A 23,119-nucleotide genomic window follows, 5' to 3' on the forward strand; every position below is an offset into this window, starting at 1 on the left:
TGTTATTAGGGAAAGTAGTCTAGAGAAGAGAACATACTATTTTAGTAAGCAAGGAATAAGTTGAAATGTTTAGTCTCTAGTCCTAATGTTTCTAGATATTTCTCCAGTTCATAAAATAAAGTTAAAATTTGTATTTGCAATTATTTCAAATATTTTTAAACTACCAACTATTTCTTTAATTTCTGTTTGCTATGTATTATAGGATCATAGGAGATTACCAGGCTAATAACCCTAGGGCCCTTACAAGCCTAGCCAAGTGTTACACTTATTTCCAAGATCAGCAGCTATTGCCACTGTCCAAGAGGGACCCAGGTAGAACCCCAGGGTGGGGGAATTAGTTTGTTAGTCATATGAAAGAAAGAAAGAGTTTTTGGAATAATGGTGCAGACTGGCTTGCTTTATACACACACAAAGTCCTAAAAATAAGATAATGTTCAATACAGTTAATGGATGATGCAAATATGACTATAAAATATGGGATACCAAAAAATGTTACACTTCTCTCCTCCAAAGTTTTTGGAGTAATTATAAACAAAATGTAACAAACAGCATCCATGTGCAATATGCACCAGAATCATAATGTTGACAAAGGTTTTAAACTTAGGTGGTGCCTTTGTAAGAATGTTTGTTAATGTTGTAGGCCATGTATAATTTTCTGGACTCACGTTTTGTTTATAGCCATAGTAATGGATCAAGTGGCTTATTCTGCAAGTGACCAGAAGGAGAATGACTACAATTATGGTCACATATCCTAGGCTTTATCATGTAGGTAAAATGTAATTATATGAGTATGGAACTTGGAAAATAGCATTCACATGTGTGGTTAGTATATTTCCCAATTATCCATATGCACTTATTGTACACTTGCAGAAAAAATAATATGATTTATTAACCTCAGGCATGTGCTATACAATGTACTGACAGCAGTGGCATACACCCGTAATATAAACTACCTTCAATATGTATTATTTTAACCAGGCAGTGTAGTAACCACATGTGCCATGACTATTATAGCATTATAATGTGCTCTAGGCAGTAGGATAGTATTAGGTTTTTGAGAGTAACATAGTTATAGATCAAAGTGTGTGTTGTACCTTTAAGAGCTATTCCAGTCTAAGAGCATATGCATATAAGTACTGAGCATGTGCAAGTAAGAGTGCTATTTTGAGTGAGCATCCATAGTGAAAGCATATATGTGTGCAGCAGTCAGTCAGTTAATTAGTTACATACATACATACATACATACATACAAATATTTCAAGCATGGGCATTAATGCCCTTCTAGCTTGCCAATATATGAAAACACCTGTTCCCATAATAAGTATCCAGGTTGTTCTCAAAAATATCTAAACTACTGTCTGTTCCATGCATCAGCTACTCTGTCACAGAACCAATTAGTACACTTCACATTCCTAGAGAATCTCCTACATAGGTTGTCTGATGATTCTCTAGTACCTTTTGTTAACCCCAAATATTCCCAGAAGTAGTTGTCACTAAATGCCCTAAATACCCGAATAAGATCTCCTCCTAGATATCTGTAAGATATCTATCTTATCAAAAGTATAGCAATACCTAGTTGGACTTATTATTGATCAGTGTTATGTGTATGACCCTGTCAAATGCTAAAGTTAAATCTATATAGTTTGTTTAGGTTTTATGTTCCTGCCATCTATCCTGATAAATAACTTAAATGAACACCCAAGCTTCATCATCTTATTTGAATACACAAGACAAGCAACATGGTGTCAGAATGGGATCTGAAGTTAAAACCATGAGGTGCACAGCCAGTAATGGAGGAATATTCATGAGTGGATCATCCAAATAGACTATTGTGCAGTTGAATATTCAAGTACCTGGTGTATGTTTGACATAATTACAAGGGTCGGGTCTATACTGTGTCTAAAAAGCAATTTGTTGGCATGGCAGAAGGATTTCACAAACCAGGTCTATATAATAATGTTGCAGAAAATTGGAGAGTGCTTGAGCAAGAGTATGATATTTTCATACAGGCTGCTTTTTCTGACAAAGACACATATACAAAAACATTTATTCTGCTTAATCTAGCTGGTTCAGAAATCATTGAAAGGGAGCATTCATTTATATATGCCCCAGCTGTGTTTGCAGGGGATGGGGAAGATCACCATATTGTGGTACAGACTGAAATGTGGGAAGACCCTGAGGGCTTAAAATGTAAATTTAAATAAATGTGCAACCGCCAAACAAATGTTACAATGGGAAGGCACACATTTTACACAAGAATCAAAAGCCTGGTGAAACTTTTGCAGCATATATAACCGACTTGAGAAATAAAGCAAAAATGTGCAGATTTGGTGATCTGAGAAATGAGTTGCTAAAAGACAGGCTTGTTTGTGTATTAAAGATGATGCAGTGAGAAAAATTTTGCTTTGAGACAGTGATTTAACTTTGAATAAAGCCATAGAGATTTGTCAGACATATAAGCTTACATAGAAGCACATGAATATGCTTACAAATGAGAAAAGCATGCTTGCAGTGCCTTCTGGTGCTAATGTTGATAGAATGCAGCATGAGATTAAAAGATACAGGCCTAAGGGCATGGTGGCTTCAGCAAAACCTCAGGCCTTTCTAGGAAAACCCAGAGCACCTACAGTGAAACCCAGGGCACACTCAGTAAAGCAGTGGGGTGACTCAGCAAAACCTGTGACAAGCCTCATAGTTGACTGTTGCAATTGTGGAGGTAATCATGAGCCCAAATGAGAGAAGTGCTTAGCTTTTGGTCAGCAGTGCCACACATGTATAAAATGGAATTTTAAAGACTTTAAAGCCCTATTAAATAAGGGTGTTAGACTGCATTATTTCACTAGACCAGATGTAGATCGTAAAATTATTATTAAAAACAGTAAGGTGGCAAAATTCTTCTGCTTACCCAAGGTGCATAAGAATTTAGAAAGACCTCCTGGTCGTCCAATTGTATCTGCCTATGGCTTTTTTTCATACATTTTATGTAGTTTGTTACATGAATATTTATTAAAAGAAGTCATTAGATTGCCTTCATACATTAAAGACTCTTATGACTTTCTCTATAAAATACAGGATATTTGTTGGTTAGAAGGAATGTATTTTATCACTACTGATGCTGTGAGTCTTTATACCAACATAGCTCATAAATTTGGTTTAGAAGCAATGTTATTTTTTATGGGTGATAGTCCGAAAACACATTATATACTGGAGCTTACTGAATTTTGTTTAACCCATAATATTTTTGAATTTAATGGTATTCTGTACCAACAGTTGAAGGGAACAGCTATGGGGACTGCTTTTGCCCCTGCTTACACAATTTTATTTATGGTTTTTTTTGAAAACAAATATGTATATAGACATCAATTTTTTATGAAGCATGTAATTGGATATTATAGATTTATAGATGATTTAGTCTTTATTTGTTATGGAGGTCATGATTTATCTATTAAATTTATTAATGAATTAAATAATAATAATTTAGGTATTAAAATTGATGATACTCATATAGGAGCAAAAGTTAATTTTTTAGACATTGCCCTAACTGGGGTGAATGGTAAAAAAATACAAACTAGTATACACAGAAAATTTGATCAAATGAATTGGAAAATGTGTGGAAGTAGTTGTCACCCTATTCATACTTTAACATCTATTCCATATGGTGAATTTGTTAGAATTAAAAGACTTAGTAGCATTGTTAAATTAGCTTTTGATGAGGCTTTAAGGGCAGCTACCATGTTCATTGATAGAGGGTATAATGAACTTAGTGTCATGGAAAGTTTTAATGAAGTATTTAAAAAAACTAAAATAAAAAATTAGCTAATAAATATAAATCTATGAGTTATAATAATAATGAATTGGATCAAGAAAAATTATTTTTTGTCACTAAATACATTAAATTTTCCCCCATTATTAATAACATAATAAAAAAATATTGGGACTTTGCAAAAAAGGAAATTATTTCACTTAGAAATGTGGAATTGGTTATATCATATAAAAGAGGTAAAAATATACAGTATTTTTTAGTACATAGTATATACAAAGAAAAGAAAAATATCATGTTAACTAATGTTAATGAGAGAGGAACTTTTCCTTGCAATAATTGTTCTATCTGTAAATATATAAATACTGAGATAAAGGAAATTAATGGTAAAAAATTCTCTAATAGAGCCAGATATTCCTGTTCTAGTGCTGGAGTTATTTATGTCATTTTTTGCTCTTGTAAGAAATATTACATTGGTGAAACAAAGAGGGCTTTAACTCGCAGAATAAAAGAACATGTTAGAGATGTAAGAAATAAAAAAATGAGTAGCCCTATTTCTGAACATTTCAATAATAAACATCAGGGTAATATGGACTGTATGAAAGTTTCTATATTGGAACATGTACCAGTAATTTTTAACAATGTTGATTTTCAAAAAAGTGTGTTAAGACAAAAAGAATCACTTCTTATTATGAAGTATAATACCTTGTGTCTGTATGGACTTAATAAGGAGTGTAACTGGCATAGTTTTATTTGACTAGTATAGCTTTAACATTCTGAATTTTTTATGTAATTGATTATTTAATTGTATTAATTGATTGGCCTGTTATATATACTGCTTAGAGTGAGTCTTGTATTTTTTTACTCTGTAAAGGCTGTGGCCGAGGCGCTAGAGAAGTTGAATTGAAAAGTTGAACTGTTTATTAAATTTTATGAAAGTAAAGCTGTTACTCACTGGTGTTCTTTAGTTGTTGCTATACATCCAAATAGACTGTTGTGCAGTTGAATATTCGAGTACCTGGTGTATAATTGACATAATTACAAGGGCCGGGTCTGTACTGTGTCTAAAAAGCAATTTGTTGGCATGGCAGAAGGATTTCACAAACCAGGTCTATATAATAATGTTGCAGAAAATTGGAGAGTGCTTGAGCAAGAGTATGATATTTTCATACAGGCTGCTTTTTCTGACAAAGACACATATACAAAAACATTTATTCTGCTTAATCTAGCTGGTTCAGAAATCATTGAAAGGGAGCATTCATTTATATATGCCCCAGCTGTGTTTGCAGGGGATGGGGAAGACCACCATATTGTGGTACAGACTGAAATGTGGGAAGATCCTGAGGGCTTAAAACGTAAATTTAAATAAATGTGCAACCGCCAAACAAATGTTACAATGGGAAGGCACACATTTTATACAAGAATCAAAAGCCTGGTGAAACTTTTGCAGCATATATAACTGACTTGAGAAATAAATCAAAAATGTGCAGATTTGGTGATCTGAGAGAAGAGTTGCTAAAAGACAGGCTTGTTTGTGGTATTAAAGATGATGCAGTGAGAAAAATTTTGCTTTGAGACAGTGATTTAACTTTGAATAAGGCCATAGAGATTTGTCAGACATATAAGCTTAAACAGAAGCACATGAATATGCTTACAAATGAGAAAAGCATGCTTGCAGTGCCTTCTGATGCTAATGTTGATAGAATGCAGCATGAGGTTAAAAGATACAGGCCTAAGGGCATGGTGGCTTCAGCAAAACCTCAGGCCTTTCTAGGAAAACCCAGAGCACCTACAGTGAAACCCAGGGCACACTCAGTAAAGCAGTGGGGTGACTCAGCAAAACCTGTGACAAGTCTCATAGTTGACTGTTGCAATTGTGGAGGTAATCATGAGCCCAAACGAGAGAAGTGCTTAGCTTTTGGTCAGCAGTGCCAAACATGTATAAAATGGAATCATTTCAAAATGTTCTGTAAATCTAAATGGGCACATTCTTTTATTAAGAAAGAGCATTCAAAGAGGTACATTGATCTATTAACAAGCTCCAAACCTACTTTTTATGTTGATGGTATGTCTGTGCTTGGTGAAACAGTCAATGCAGTAGATTTGTGGGCAAAGAATGAGGTATTTTATACTGTTCAGATTAATGGGAGACCTGTAGAGCTCAAAGTTGATACTGGTTCAAAGTGAAATGTTATGTCAGCAGATGTGTTCACCAAGGTAAAAGCTGGTGAAAAACTTGATTTGGCAAGGTGTGTGAAGTGTGCTGCTTATGGTGGTGAAGAGATTCTAACCGAAGGCTTAGTAGTGCTTTCATGTTATTCTTCTGGGAACAGCTATGACTTGCAATTTTACATAGTCAAGAGACACATGCAGTCATTATTAGGCCTTAAGGATAGTTTGAAAATTGGACTGCTTTCATTTAATAAAGAAGTCCACCATGTAACCATGTGTAACAATGAAAATTTCGCACAAAATACTTTTTCTGACTATGCTGATATTTTTGAAGTCAAGTTAGGCAAACTCCCAGTTGTGTAGTCTATGAGGTTAGACCATGAAATAAGCCAGGTCATTAGACAGTACAGAAAGTTCCAGTAGCCTTGCAAGGCAAAGTCAAAGCTGAGCTAGACAGAATGGCATACCTAGGAGTAATTTGTCCAGTAGAAGAACCAACTGAAAGGGTATACTCCATGGTGGTAGCTCATAAGAAAAACTCAGATGATATTAGAATATGTATTGATCCAAGAGATTTGAACAAAACACTAAAACAACCTCATCATCTGATGTGAATAGTTGAAGAAATTGCTGTTCTTATGCCAAATGCCACTGTTTTTTTCTGTCAAGATGCAAACAGTTCATTTTGGAAAATTTTGCTTGATCGAAAATCTTCATTGCTAACTACTTTCAGTACACCATTTGGAAAGTACAGATTTTTGAGAATGCCATTTGGGATAAATTCTGCCAGTGAAGCCTTCCAACATGTGGTTGAACAATTTTTTTCTAGCTATCCATGTAGTATTATAGTAGATGATATTCTTGTAGGAAGCAATGATGAACTCGAATGTGATAGAAACATCAGGAAAGTTCTGAAATATGCTCATGAGGTGAATCTTAAACTGAATCCTCAGAAATGCAAATTCGAGTTACTTATGTGGGACAATTGTTTACTAGTTCGGGCTTACGACCAGATCCTTCCAAGCAAACTGCAATTCTTGAGATGCCAGCTCCAGACAATGTCACAGCCTTACAACGTTTTCTTGGCATGGTCAATTATTTGGGCAAGTTCATTCCAGACTTAAGTGAACTTTCAGCACCGCTAAGAGAGCTGACATGCAAAGATGTATCCTGGTCCTGGTTCAATGTCCTGAAACAGAGAATTGCCAGTTCTCCCAATTTAAGATATTATGATGTTCACAAATCAGTAACTCTTTCCTGTGAGGCTTCAAAGTTTGGTCTTGGTACAGTCATTCTTCAAGAGGGTAGACCAGTAGCCTATGCATCTAGAACTCTAACCCATACTGAGATGCAGTATGCACAAATAGAAAAAGAGGTCTTGGCAATTGTGTTTGCATGTTCAAAGTTTCATGATTATATTTATGGCCAGCCTATTCAAATCAAAACTGACCACCAACCGTTGGTCACTATTTTGAAAAATATAATGCACACAGCTCCTGAGATTTCAACACATGGATGTTAAAACTGCAAAAGTACAAGTTCAGTCTTGTTTACACAAAAGGCAAACTTCTTTATCTTGCTGATACTTTATCCTGATTGCCTAGAAAAGCACTGAACAGCATGAGAATAAGAAACCTGATTCTGGAGTCATGGAAGTGAGAAAAGTTTCTTCCACATGTCTTGATGAGCTTAGGACTCACACAGCTTGAGAAGAAATTCTCCAGAAGCTCAACCACTTTATCAGTTGAGGATGGCCTTCAAAATAATCTTGTTTACTAGTAGATGTGCAGCAGTATTTTCCTTACAGAGATGAGATTTGGATGGAAGATGGTATCATCATGAAAGGTCCAAAAGTGATTGTTCCAAAATCCTTGCAACAAGAGTATATTAAGATCTTCATTGTGGCCCCCTAGGAACTGACTCTAACAAAAGAAGAGCAAAAGGGCTATTATTTTGGCCTTCTATCTCAAAAGATATTGAAAGGGAAATCTCAGCTTCTTCTGTTTGTAATAGTAATAAATTGCATCAACAAAAAGAACCAATTCAGCTAAACCAGATTCCTGAACTACCTTGGTTGGCAGTAGCTACAGATATTTTTGAGTGGAATGGTCAACATTACTTGGTGTTAGTAGACTCTTATTCAAATTGGTTCCAGATTTACCTACTTCCTAATTTAACTTCCAGTACTGTCATTACAAAGTTGAAAAAACATTTTTCTGTCCATAATAGTCCACACAGTCATTCTGACAATGGTGCACAGTTTACAAGTCAGCAGTTCAAAAGATTTGCTGAAACTTGGGACTTTGTTCAAATGTTACTAGTACTCCTGACTACCCATAGTCAAATAGTTTGGCTGAACGTGCAGTTCAAAGTGCAAAACAGCTGTTAAAGAAATCCAAATGAGAGAATACTGCATATTTTTCTTAATCTGCTTAATCTCAGAGACATTCCTCATGACAATTTACTTGGTTCACTTGCTCAGAGACTTATGTCAAGACAAAATAGAGCCACACTACCAATCAGCAAGAATTTGTTGGGCCCAAGTGCTAAAAACAACAAAGTAATAAAAGCTCAACTTCTAAAGAAGCGTTTGTCACAAGAGTTTTACTATGACAAAACCAGCAAGCCTCTGAATCCATTAAAATAAGGATAGATAGAGAGGATGCAGACAGCAAAAAGATTTTACTGAATAGGACTTGAGAAACATTTGTGTGAAGAATTAAGATCATACTTCGAGTCGCAAGGTACAGAATTCAGGCAGACTGAAACATTTACTATCGGTGTCCAAGCCAGTGTTACAGCATCTTGTATGCAATGGAGATTAATTCTCTGAGTGATTTGTCCAATGTTCCTGTTCCAGAGAATGTTTCATCATCTGTTCTTGTTCCTGAAAGTATCCCCAAAAATCCTGAAGCAGAACATTCCCCAGTGACTGTCCCTGTTGCTAAACCCAGTTCTGACTATTACATTATTAAGTCAGGTCATATCTCAAGACCTAATCCTAGATACACGGCAACCTGGACATGATTGTTATTGTTTGTATATGCCTGTATAATTTGCATGCTAATCTACTTGTCATTTTCATTTGCAGGACAGAATAGTCAAAAGGAAGGATGTAGACGAAAGTGTGTGTTGTACCTTTAAGAACTATTCCAGTCTATGGGCATGTGCACATAAGTACTGAGCACTTGCAAGCAAGAGTGCCATTTTGAGTGATCAGCCTGAGTGAAAGCATGTATGTGTGCAGCAGTCAATCAGTCAGTTAGCTAGTTTGTTTAGGTTTTAGGTTCCTGCCATCAATCCAGATGTGTTTGTGTGCAATAAACAACTTAAACAAACACTCAAGCCTCATCATCTTATGTGAATGCACAAGACGAGTGACAATGGTTATGTAAATTATTGGAACTGCACATTTGAGGTTGTTGTTGTAATACTGCAGTATCTTTAAGGTGTTAACCATTGCAGAAAAATTTGGGTTTCCATTTGTTATGCTATTTTCCCATGTTCTGCTTCTTAACTCAGGTTATTTTGGCATGCAGTTAAAAGTAAAGATAGTGTAATTCAGACACCCATTTGGACCTCCTACATCTACACACACATGTGCAACAGAGATGCATTCTGCTACAGATTGCATATCAGCCATGAGTTCTTGCCAGATACATGTGTTATATGTGATCTGTTAAAGTATATTGTCATACTTTTCTTAGCAAATGTAAATAATCACCCTTCAGTGACAGGAGTAATGTCCTTACCATATACCATATCATCTCTTACAGGGTTTGAGGCAAATAGTGTGCTATTTTCACAAATAATTTCATTCATAAACATTACCAATGAAATTTTTTTTGAAACTGAAAATGTCTGACACATGACATCATGAAAGAATGAACCCATAATCCCCTACTATCTTCATTAGTATATAAGCTACCATTTTCTATGGCAGCTGCAGCATTGCGAGAGTCTTATATCCTAGTAAGACAATTTGTCAACTATTTCTCACAAGTAGAGCACTCATTCTTAAAAAGTTAATACATTTGGTGCTCTATTACTGAAACCATAATAGAAATAAGTACATGTTCCTCTAAAAAAGTATGTTTTATTTTTGTATTGGTAGTATTTTGCATGTTTATATAAATTGTTGTTAAGAATTAACTTGACATCATTTTGGGGGTGTGGTCATAATGAAAAACCGAGTCAATTATAAAACTAAAACATAAATAATTCAAATTATTTTCTGCTTTGTCATCAGGAGTCTATCCACAAATGAAGCAATTTTCTCAGAATATCTCTTCTAGGTTGGATCCTCTGTGTATTTACCTAATTCTTGGTTATATGCAATTAGCAACTCTTATAACAGCATTGCTTCCCCCCAAACTACTTCACAACTTACAACAAAGGTGCAACAGTATAGCTGCTGCTGTACATGTTGCTATGAGTCATGCACTAGTAGCAACTGTACACATTCAAAAGCAAACTCACAAATGCATTATAAACATACTGCTACAATGTAACATACAATGCACATGAAACTACAGCAGCCTTATAACATGCTACTGAACTGACTATAGACACATTCAAAAAGCAGAATTAGAATACAGTTGGGAGAAAGAGAAGAAAAAATGTCTCCAGTCTATCATTTTACATGTCCATAATACTCACTGGAGATTGTAATGCTAAGAGCTTTGGGAAACATAATGCATGTTCAATACAATTAATTTTCCTGTGTATGCTACTGCTGGGATACACTGAGTATCATGTCCCTTGTTATGCAGTCCTGTAACCTTTCTGACAAGTATGCAACAAGTACTCATGGGTGATTGGTTAATATGCTAATCATAACTGTTCAGTTCCTTATATTTTATTGACATGGCAGTGCCTTTTATCATCAGCTGGTATGGACTGATGAAGACAGGGTGCAGCAGAAGAGTGAGACTGACATCAAACATTGCTGCTCACACAAGATGGCTGACACAGTACTGGTAGGCCCAACTCCCTCTATGTTGGCATCACTCATAAGATCATTGTGAGCAGTTAGGTGTGAACATCTCCTTAGGTGAGCCCACACCCCTCCTAATGTTGTGACTGCACATTTGCCTACAATGGACACTGTTCATGGCTCTAGGCATCTTTAAGGTTCCTACTCTGAGGAGACATGAGCAGGCAAAGCCACATCATTCCTCACTTCCCCAACCAGCTGCTTGGGTTGCTATCTGAAACCAGCTTGTCTGGGTCATAGTAAATACATTGTCCCTCTTCACCAGCAGAGCTTGGCTCCTCTGCAAGGCTTGGATTTGGAACACACATACATTCATTGCTACCTTGTGCTAGCAGTCCCCAATATTCTGAACTATTGCATGCTGCTAAGGTTTATTAATGATATATGGTGCTGAAGAGCAAAATATGGCAGCCAATATGTCATATAAATGTCATATAAAGTCAGGTGGCACAATAACAGGGTAATCCTATGGGCTAGACTTGTAAATTCTCCAGGGCAATTAGCCTAGTACACACCTGTATAAGTATATAATATTCTGAGATGCTCACATATCTGGGATTAGTACTACATGGAGAAATAATGTAGCTACATGATACTAAGATATGCCCACTTGTTTCATTTCACATCAGTTGTGTTGTGTCACTTTTTAGGGCTATTTTCAATATGTACTGCCAATCATTAGCAGACCAGAGTGCCGCTCTGGTGACCCCTAACTGGGAAAAGCCAAAAGATACAACAACATGATTAGATTTCTGTTTGTTGAAGCTGAAAACTTGCATGGAAAATATTAGCTGTATATTACGATATTGTTTATCTTTGTGAGAAACCACTTAATGTAGATGGCAACACTTCTGCTGTAATGCTTCCTGTGGACAACTTTTATGGACATGCATATATTCATCATGTATATGTCACCTATATATATATATATATATATATATATATATATATATATATATTTAAATGAATATATATATATATATATATATATATATATATATATATATATATATATATATATATATATATATATATATATATATATATATATATATATATATATATATATATATATATATATATATAAATGAATATATATATATATATATATATATGTATGTATAAACTGCATTAATATAGAAAGGTGTTTGCTATCCATCACTGCCCATGACAGTGTACTACATACCCACCATATCCACAATAAATTTATTATCTTGGTGGCTGTATAAAACAGGCTATATATATATATATATATATATATATATATATATATATATATATGTATATATTTGTGTGTGTGGGTATGTGTGTGGGTATGTGTGTGTGCATGTGCGTGCACGTGCATGTACATACTCTCTCTTTCTCTGTGTGCTTTTGTGTGTGTGTGTGTGTGTGTGTGTGTGTGTGTGTGTGTGTGTGTGTGTGTGTGTGTGTGTGTGTGTGTGTGTGTGTGTGTGTGTGTGTGTGTGTGTGTGTGTGTGTGTGTGTGTGTGTGTGTGTGTGTGTATATGGTTCTACTTTCAGTAGATTGAATGTTCAAATAATCAAAATTGAAATTACAGAGACAAGAAGATCGATCACTCAGAAAAGTGAAACTTCATGATGTTGAATCTTGTAAGGACGAAATACCTACTGCACACGCACAGACCAAAGGAAGGTTTTCAGTGCAGGTCTCGGAGCACTGACAAAAACAGCTGCTCTATTTAAACATTTCTTATACATATACATACATATACCCCTACACACACAGCACACACGCACACACACACACACACACACACACACACACACACACACACACACACACACACACATATATTGCTCCTTCTACTACCTTACTAGTGACTGCTAACCCTTACCCTAACCATAACCCTAAACCTAGCCCTACACCTTACCTTAGAGCTACCCTCTCTATAGCACTACCACTACACAGGACAAGCTCAGACACAGAAATGTGCACCAACAAACATGCACAATACTAAAGCTATTCCTTTACCTAATTCTTAGTCTAACCTTTCTCACCAACAATTGCACAAACACATTCCAAGCTCTAATATCAACCCAATTACCACAGTCTATATACTGAGCTATGAACATTATGAACTATCAACATTCTTATCTCTCAACATTCTGATAGCACCATTCTGAGCATCAACATTCTGAACAGTAAACATTTTCAATGGTGATGTCGCTAACATTGACACAAAAAATCAAAGATAAAATGATGGCAACTGTGTATGTTCCAAGACATATCCATGGTGCTTGCAACAATAAAAGGATGTTTTTGCAAATGTTGTATTCTAACTCTGGGATCACACAATACCATGGAAAAGGCATATTCCCCAGCCTCAGTAATGTAGTAATCTTGCACTATTATTGACCACCTATTAAGTCAACAAACTGTACTAACAAAACAGAAGTCAACTATAAAGACAGTCAGTTTAATTAATGCCTGCTTTCTCTCTCTCTCTCTCTCTCTCTTTCTCACTCTCACGCTGTGTGATTACACTGAGGAGAATCCCCACAAGGTAGTTGTCTTTCTCCTTTACTTTTTTGCCATGGCAATGACACCATTAGCAAATACTCTGATTCAAAACAAAACAAATTCCATTTAAAAAATAATGATATATACAGAAGACATATTACTGACTACATTGAAAATAAACACTTCTGTGCCACATCTGAACTCATCTTTTAAAAACTTTGAGAAAACTTAGCTTAATTTTAGTGAAAGCATAACAAATACAGTCTTAGTAATACAGAAGCAGCACCCCATCTTTTAAAAGGATTATAATTATTCTTACCAGAATTATAAGTATTTCAAATACTTAACATTTTTTTGTCAAATCATTGTCAATTTATGATACACTTTGCAAGTGTATTGGTTATGCTTCCAAGGACTTTTCCTTTACAACTAATTTTTGGTACTATGCATGGATTTTTGGTACTATGCATGGTTATGTAGCAAACAATGTAGCCCCTCTGTTTGCTCAGCTTCTCTTTAAAATCTCCCATTCAACATAATATCATGACACATCCTATGTAATGATTTACATACCACCCCAAAGAATTAAAGAGTAATTAAAACAAACATACCTCTATAGAGGAGCTGCTTCTTATTTACATTGTGATATCACAACTACATCATCACAAGTGCTCATTTTCAATGTAAGGTGTTCCACCTGCAATAGCAAGTTGACAGCTTCCCTTGCCAGGAAGTACGACATTATTTCTGATACAGTTAACATGAACATGCAGTTGTCTATATATTAATTTAGGTAGTGAGGCATTATGGGTTCAATCTTTCATAATGTCATGGCAGACAATTTTTAGCTCTAAGAAAAATATTCAGAGGATGTTGCTACCAACAAAATAAAATGCACAAACATAATTTTTGTATCATCATCATCATCATCATCAGTCTCCTTTTTCCTATTTTCTACATGGGGTCAGGGTATCGTGTTAACTGTCACCATCTGTCTAGATCCAGTGCCACACTCCTGCCTTCTTCAACACTCATGCCTGACTGTCGCAGAGCTTCTTTCACACAATCCATCCACCTCTTTGCTGGACATCCTCATTTCCTCTTACCTTCTTCCTCTCTGTCCCAAATCTTCTTCACCAGATTGCTTTCTGCTGTTCTGCACGTGTCCAAACCACTGAATCTTTTCTCTTTGATCTTTTCTGCAATTGGGTTTACTTTGGTTTCTGCTCTTATGTCCTCATTTCTTCGCCTGTCCCACAGTGTGCAGCCTACCACCCATCACAGGCACTTCATTTCCATCAAATCCAGCTTCTTTATCTGCTCTGCCTTTACTTCCCAGGTTTCTATACCATACAGTAGTATTGGTAACACCACTGTTTTGTACACCTCATTTTTCACCTTCTTTGGCATTCTTCTGTCATAGACTACACCTGAGAATCTATGCTGCCCCTCTGATTATAGCTTTGACCTCTTCATTCAGACTTCCGTTCTCCTCAACAACCCCTCCCAGATACTTGAAGCTATTTATCTATTCTACTATCTTCTCTTCTATCTCATATCTCAGCATCTTCAGATTTCCCCAATTTACTTCCATTACCACATTAATTTTTATATCAAAAACCATATAATTTGGTATTGCATATAGTAAGGAGGTTACATCAAGCTCCAAAGATTTGATGCTTCCACTTACTTTAGAACATAACCAATACAATCTACTGAATTATTTGTAAACTAAATCTATTTATTTGTTATACTATTGCCAAAACTTCTATGTATAAAATATACAGTGGGCTGGATTACAAAACCCTTTGACATGGTGTAGCATGCCCTGCTAAGCCACCTGAGCCAAATGAGCATGTTACTCCATGCCTAATTCCAAAAGACAGGACTCTGATATTCTTATTTTAATGCATGCTGATGGAAACTGCCAGAACCTTACTCCCAGGACCAAAAGGGGAAATCATACTGACCACAGCAAAGTAGTTCAGCATTGTACATTGGCAAAGCTTCTGAAATTACAAGGCTGAATTGGTGGCAAAGTATTTTGAAATGGGCTTCTTGGCATGGCAGATGTTCCTCTTGTATGTGAAAGCAGACACTGCAAGGCAGTACCAAGAAACAGGCCAGGTTATCTGCAGTACTTGGTTCCACATACAGGAGGAGATAAACTCCAGGAATGCAGAACTAAAAGAGGTCTGTCTGGAACCACACACATATGGAACTGGTTATTGTGAAACACCCCCAGAGGATTTTCGGGGACAGTTCATTTTCTTATGCTGTTAAAATATATTGTTATACTTCTCATATGTCTGTGTTTTATAATTAATGTTATTTCTAAATATATATGGTAAAGAGATTACTTGCATATGTGGGGTATTTGTATTTCTCAATGAAAGTATGATAATGCACCTTAAACAAGTGGTTCAAAAACAAAGCAGAGACTATGGGTTTATTTTAATATTCACCCAAATTTCCTTACAACCACACCCACAAAACAATATAAAGCTAGGAATTAGCAGTTAATTATATTCACATACAAAGCATTTTGGATGTTTAAAAGCTCCATACTTCTTTAAAAGAACAGCCTCTTATTTGTATTATGATTTCACTAACACAGCATCAAATTTGTTAAATTTCTAAGGATGGGTAGATCACCAGTGAGAAATAGTTAACAATTTGTTTTACTAGGATACAAGACTTCCTTACTGTAGCATGGAGAATGGTAGCTTATTCACTAATGCAGGTACTGAGGAACTGTGGATACACTCTTTTGTGATGTCACAGCAGGTGTTTCAATGGGTGGTGCTTATGAATGAAATCAATTGTGAAAATAACACACTATTTGCCTCAAACACTGTAAAATTTCAATTATATATGGTAAGAAGATTACTCCCATTACTAAGGGTTGGTTATTTGCATTTCCTAAGAAAAGTGTGACAATACAATTAAAAAAACATGCTTTAATTCTTTAGTGAGTTAATAGCTCTATATCCATGTCTCTATCCCTGAATTAGGACTGTGTAGGCATGCTGGCTATCATGGAAGCTGCAGTGGTGCAGCAGTAGCGTTGTTGCCTCACAGCAAGAGGTTCTCCCATTCGATTCTCGGCTAGAGCACCTTCTGTGTGGAGTCTGCATGTCCTCCTCGTGGTCGAGTGGCGTTTGAAAGACATGCGTAGAATGGGCATGCCTTTGTTGAAGATTGGGCATCAAGCTGGCACCTGAAAAAAATCTGCTGCCAATCATTAGCTGACCAGAGTTCTGCTGTGGTGACCCCTAACCGGGAAAAGCTAAAAGAAGAAGAAGGCATGCTGGCTATCATGTTTGTATTCACCAGCATGCACTACAAATTAAGCTGTGGCACTGAAAATCCTCATAGCCATACAATGCCACCTGTAGGATGAAAAATAGGCATGCCTCCAATAACAGTTCTATCATACAGACAGAGCTGCTATAATCAAAAACTTTGGCTGGACTCTGTGGTCCCACTAAGTTATTAGGCAGCTTTGGCACTATGTACAGACAAATAATGCAATTCATTATAGCAATTATGGATTGTGGGATTACCATGTTTTGTCTGAGCATAGTGGGTCTCTGTTGAATTGGGCATATCCTATCCACCAGGATGAATTTCACTATTCAGAGTAGTGAAGTGGGATGGAGAATCCCACGTCTCTCCACTACTCCAGTATTTGGAATATGTCCCTGCTTCCTTATCATAAAATAAAAATTATCTTAAAATAATAAGTAAACTATTTTAAATCTTGTATGGTATCCAAAGAGGTCCAGAATACCGTTAGAAGAATGACATTAGAATATGGAAAAAAAGTGGAGTAAGGTTTTCAGGTATATGAACATATCCCATAAATTTCAGAGTTGCAAAACAGAGAGCCTGTGATACACTGTTCTCCCTATCCAAAACCTGCTTTTTTTCCCCACCCTAGGATTAACATCATCCAGGGGTGGAGTAAACCCAGTTTAGTGTCTTACTATACTGAGAAACTGAGTTGCTGGAAGTCTCATTATGCAAAGAATGGATAATGAGATTCTAAAGCATGCTATGCTGTGCTAATGAATCTTATTACCTCTACCTGCTGTAATATGAAATTATTCACGGAATTGTCAGGCCTGACAACTCTTATTTGAATTTGTTCAGTGTCAAAACTTTGTCTGTATGGCATTGAGGTCATTTTGCATAGCAGCTTCATCTGCTGGGCAAATGAGAGATTGCAGCTATAAGACACAGCACAACCATGTTGGCATTCTCCCACCTTTTAGTCTGTACCCCAACTAGGAGAGGCGGAATTCTGTACTTGGTCCTCACCAATATTGGACAGCTCTGTTCCCCATAATATGTAACTTCTTCTTTAGTCAAATCAGACCATAAGTCAGTCACATTCACCATAAGACTGAAGCTGGAGGCATCTTCAAATATTCAGTGTTCAGTTATTATGCAAAGGCCAATCTACTAAATTTGAGTGGCAACCCTGATAATTTTAGCATCTCCCTTCAACCTGATGACCCCACTGAGTATGTAGAATCAGCCAAATTCTATGTACATTTGTATAGCTATATAGATGCATCTGTCCCCTGAAGTAAATAACAATGACAATTTTTTAGAGTATCAATCACTTTCTAAAGCAAGAATAAGTAACAAGACTTTGGATTTGGATGTAATCTCTTTGGCATTTGCAATACCAAATCATATAGTTTATGATATCAAAAGTATGTTGTTTCTGCATTTTATTTTGTTGGTAAGGACAGTCTCCTGAATGTTTTTTCTCAGAGTTGAAAAACCCTGCCATGACACCATCAAGATTACCTCACATCAAAAATTAACATGTAAATAAAACCCAGCTCAGCTATAGAGTTTTTTTTTTTATTACCCTTAATGGCTTGCAGTTGTATGGAAGTCATTATAGCAATAACCCACGCCTGGGTGTGGGTAATGCGGGATTTACCCAAGGTTGGCGTGGTTTGGTCCCGAGGGCGAAACAAAGACAACCGTGGGTAAATCCCACATTACCCACACCCAAAAGTGGGTCATTGCTATTATACTATGACATTATTTAAGAAAAGAAATAATTACTTTTCTTAAATAATGGCATTGTATAATGCCTCTTTGTGGCCCTTCTGCAGCCGTCTGGTATCCATGGCAGTTCTGATGTACTGCGCATGCCTACGAAGTACATCAGAGCTGTGGCCAAAAGCAACGGAGAAACCAAGATCTCCATTGCTTTTTACTGTTTTGCTATGTTAAATGGGTTTAACATAGCGAGGCAGCTTTAAAATAAGCAACGGAGATGTCCGTTGCTTATTTTTAAGCTGTCTATGTTAAACCGATTTAAAATAGAGAAACAGTAAAAAGCAATGGAGATCTTGCTTTCTCGTTGCTTTAAACCTGTCTCGCTATGTTAAATGGGTTTAACATAGCGAGACAGCTTTAAAATAAGCAACGGAGATCTCTGTTGCTTATTTTAAAGCTGTCTCGCTATGTTAAACCCATTTAACATAGCGAGACGTTAAATGGGTTTAACATAGTGAGACAGCTTTAAAATAAGCAACGGAGATCTCTGCTGCTTATTTTAAAGCTGTCTCGCTATGTTAAACCCATTTAACATAGCGAGACAGCTTTAAAATAAGCAACGGAGATCTCTGTTGCTTTTTTTAAACCTGTGTCGCTATGTTAAACTCTTTTAACATAGCGAGACAGTGTTTTAAGAGACTTATACTAATGGAAAAAGTCCGGGCGACCGGACCTTTTTCCATTAGTATAAGTCGATTTACAACGTGCACGATGGCCAATCAGCGTGCATGTTTTGGAATATTAATGGGGGGTCATGGTATAATTGTCAATACTTACCGTGATATCATTTTGTGGGTGTGCTTATAGATGAAAACTGAATAAACAGTGAAACTCAAAAAAAATCAAACAGAATACTATAGTCTTTATTTTTTGCAAATTTTCTGCAACTTTATCAAGAAGAGTATACCATGAATGCAATTAATTATAAAGCAAATAAGCTTCTAAACATGACCAATACACTTTAAAAATAAAACCCTGTAGCTGAACCCAAACATAAGTTGGTTCTACAATAAAAAAAGAATATTGCATGCAATAATAAATGTAACTCTTGAGATGTCAAAAGTACGTACTCTTGTTAAACTTAATTAGGAACTCTAGTCCATAATCAAATCAACTAAAGCTAGATATGAGACAAAACTAGCCACACATTGTGCATGTATGTGTGTTTACATGCATGTGTGTGTTTGCATGTATGCATGTATTCGTGAGTGTGTTAAGATGCATCTGTTTGTGTGTGTTTGCGTGCGTGTCTGTGTGTGTGTGTGTGTGTGTGTGTGTGTGTGTGTGTGTGTGTGCGTGCGTGCGTGCGTGCGTGTGTGTGTGTGTGTGTGTGTGTGTGTGTGTGTGTGTGTGTGTGTGAATGTGTGTGTGTCTGAATGCACTAAATCCTTTTTATTTCCACTCTCCTGCTATATAGAAAATGCTTTTGTGTATTGTATCGGTGATACATTATGGTAGACATTGCACTAATATTTCCACAGACTTACTATATTCCAGTTTGAATAAAGTATTGCTTTCTGGATGGGTTCACTGTTGCATTACAAGAGCTGAGGGCAGTAATACAACTGGTGCTGGAATCGCTGGCTGTTGGTGGCACACTAAGCATGCTTGCCATGACGTTTCTTGCATTATGATCTGTGTACAAAGAGAATGCACTCACATTTATAAGAAATCTAAAGACAATGCTTTGCACATTACGCTGCAGTCACACAAATGTACCAGCTCACACAATAAAAAAAAAAGAAAATAGAGACATAATAATTATCAGTACAGTAGGTTAATAGGTTCATAGGAGATTACTAGGCTACCGGCCCTAGAGCCCTTACAAAATTAACCATATTTATTCCACATTGCCCCAATTGTCAGTGGTTAGGTGAGTGAAGTTCACAGAGATAAGGGTCTATGGTAGTTAAAACTAACTTCCTCTGTCCAGGAGGAACAATACCCTGTGGGTTGTGTCCTCCTACTCTTTCTTATTTTGCCTGAATGGATGTTGAGTTATTAAGATATTAATGACTAATTAATATCTTCCTTCTCATGATTAAACCACGCCAGACATGGGTAAATCCTAATATACCCACACATAGTTGTGGATTGCTGCTAAACTGTCAGAGGGGGATGAATAGCTAAAGCAAGGTTTACTTACAGTAGATACTACTATTTATCTTACTAAATGAAGAATATTTGTTATGTGCATTGACTTTCAGCTTTTTAGGGTAAGGTTTCACACAGCACTGCTTTTATTAATATGTAGCTGTCTAGCATCAAACTAAAGTTTACATTAGTAGAAAACATTATATTGGGCTGACTACACAATTACAAAAAATATGTGTGAAATGTACCAGTCAACTGATATATTTTTATAGATAACCTAGTTAATGATCATGTCACAACACTTCACAGCCACAACTCAGTGAAACGAAGTTTAAAAGTGTACACTTTCTCTATTTTCTCTCTTTTCTTTTTTCTTTTTTTTGTAAGTCCTGGAATTCTGTTATTAAGTATACCATTTCCTTACTTGGTCAGTGTGTGTGTGTGTGTGTGTGTGTGTGTGTGTGTGTGTGTGTGTGTGTGTGTGTGTGTGTGTGTGTGTGTATGTGTGTGTGTGTATGTGTGTGTGCGCGTGTGTGTGCGTGCTTGTGTGTGCGTGTGTGTGTGTATGTATACAAGTGCCCATGTTCCGCTGAAAGTCTCTCTCAAATATTTTTTTATTTTCAATTAAAATAACATTTACATAATATTTTTAAATATTTTAAACAACTATATGCAATATTTACGATAGCCTGACTTTCAGTTATATACACTGTATGTTATTAAATATAGAATTAACAGATCAGTTATCAGAGATACAATATTGATTATTGCAGAGTGTCCAACAAAGATATACTTTTCTTCCAAGGATTGCCTGGGATAGATTCATAGTTCTTTGATTTTTATTTCCATCAATACAGTTGTCTTCAGTAAAGTGTAGAATTCTTCCAGGGTCGGGAGTGCATATGAATTCCACCTTCTGGTTATATATTTCCTAGATATAGCAAGTATTGTCCATAACAAATACATATTTGTCTTATTTAGGAAGGGACCTTCATTTACATTTAGAATTATCAATACTTTAGTTAAGGTAAAGGATTCATTACATAAAGCTTGTAAAAAATGATTGATTCCATTCCAATATGATTTAATTTTATTACATTCATAAAAAATATGAATCCAGTCTGCTTTATTTGACTTTTCACACCGCCAGCAAAAAATCATTTGTAGTAGTACTGATCTTTTTAATTCTATCTGGTGTTAAAAATGCTCTATGTAAGCATTTCCAGTTAAATATTTTACAGTACTGTGTGTTAGAGGTGTAATTAACTGATAGTAAGATGTTAGTTTTAATTTCTTCTGTTAACTGCAATGACTGACCTTTTGTTAAGAACTGCCAGTATGATAGTTTGGGAATTGTTTTATATGTTATTAACTCTTTCCCCGGGATTCATGAACCTTGCGCCAGGCGCCCGCATAGCGTTGGCGTTATAACGCCAAATATGGCTGCTGAGCGATTCAGGTATGAATGAATTCCACGTGCACTACCGGCGTGCGCCGGACCGTCTCCGCCCCCCGGCGTAGGTATGCAAAACACACTGTGTGCGGTATTGCACCATGCAAATGAGGGCAAATAGCGATCCACGAAGCGCGAAGCGTGGCGTAGAAGCGGCAATGTAAACCAAAAAGCGGTTTACATTTACCCAAACATACCGGAGGAGTAACGGAAGGCTGTCAAAATCAGGTATCATATAGGTGCAATATGTCAATGTGGAAAGGCACCGAGAATGTCCAAAGAAAATATGCACAAAATGTAGAAAATGACATAAATGACACGTCATTAGAAAGAACAGCAGACCCCCGGGATATGTGCACAGAAGTTGCAAAGCAATGAAATAACATGACAATGTCCTAAAAGAGCAGTAGAACACAAATCAGCTGCACAGCCACCACACACCATAGTATGTATGTAAAGCTGCAACCCCAGCGCAATGGTTGTCAAGGAGTGGTGGCGGTGTCCTGCGCTGTAACCATGTATTAGTAGTCAATTCCATGCAAATGAGGCAGATTATAGTGAATCGCAAAAGCGCCGCGTAAGGATGGAGCAAGCGGCGTAGCGGTACTACCGAGGGTGGCCTACGAGATACATGTCAACCACAGAGGGGTGTGCCACTGTAGGAGGAAGGATATTGGATGTCAGCAAATCTGGGCCGTACAATGCACATCACAGCATCAGGACTGGCGTGTTATGAAATAGATGCGCTGAGAGTACATAATGCGTACAAATGCATGTGCACGAGTATGACTACGTTCCCTAAACCAGTCATGGACGGACCCACCGTCAACAACCACGGATATAGGAAGGTAATGCGGAGAATAGCAGGAAATGCGGAAGCAGTGTAAATGGATCCGTAATGAGCAATTAACACCAATCAATGCAGGAAGGGCAAACGCCGAGCCGATAACTCTGCATGCAGACTCCTGCATAACGGGAAAGGGAGGCATATGAGTGCAAAGATAGTAGGGATGTAGTAGAAATGCAAAGAGCAAAGAACCGAAATAGCACAGCCAAGTACAGAGGTAGCCCCTA

The 23,119-nt window shown here is 36.7% G+C and overlaps 1 protein-coding gene across 1 annotated transcript in view; it reads right to left on the reverse strand.

The window, feature by feature from the left end:
• The window catches only part of LOC122792777 (atrial natriuretic peptide receptor 1-like), a 1,260,614-nt gene that overhangs the window by 658,399 nt on the left and 579,096 nt on the right, over window positions 1-23,119 (reverse strand). The window contains exon 11 of the mRNA XM_044060347.1: window positions 19,986-20,133. Within this exon, the coding sequence (XP_043916282.1) occupies window positions 19,986-20,133 (148 nt within the window). The remainder of the gene's footprint in view (window positions 1-19,985; window positions 20,134-23,119) is intronic.

The sequence above is a fragment of the Protopterus annectens genome, chromosome 2.part0 (assembly GCF_019279795.1).
Source record: "Protopterus annectens isolate FY-2018-M chromosome 2.part0, PAN1.0, whole genome shotgun sequence".
Lineage (NCBI taxonomy): Eukaryota > Metazoa > Chordata > Ceratodontiformes > Protopteridae > Protopterus > Protopterus annectens.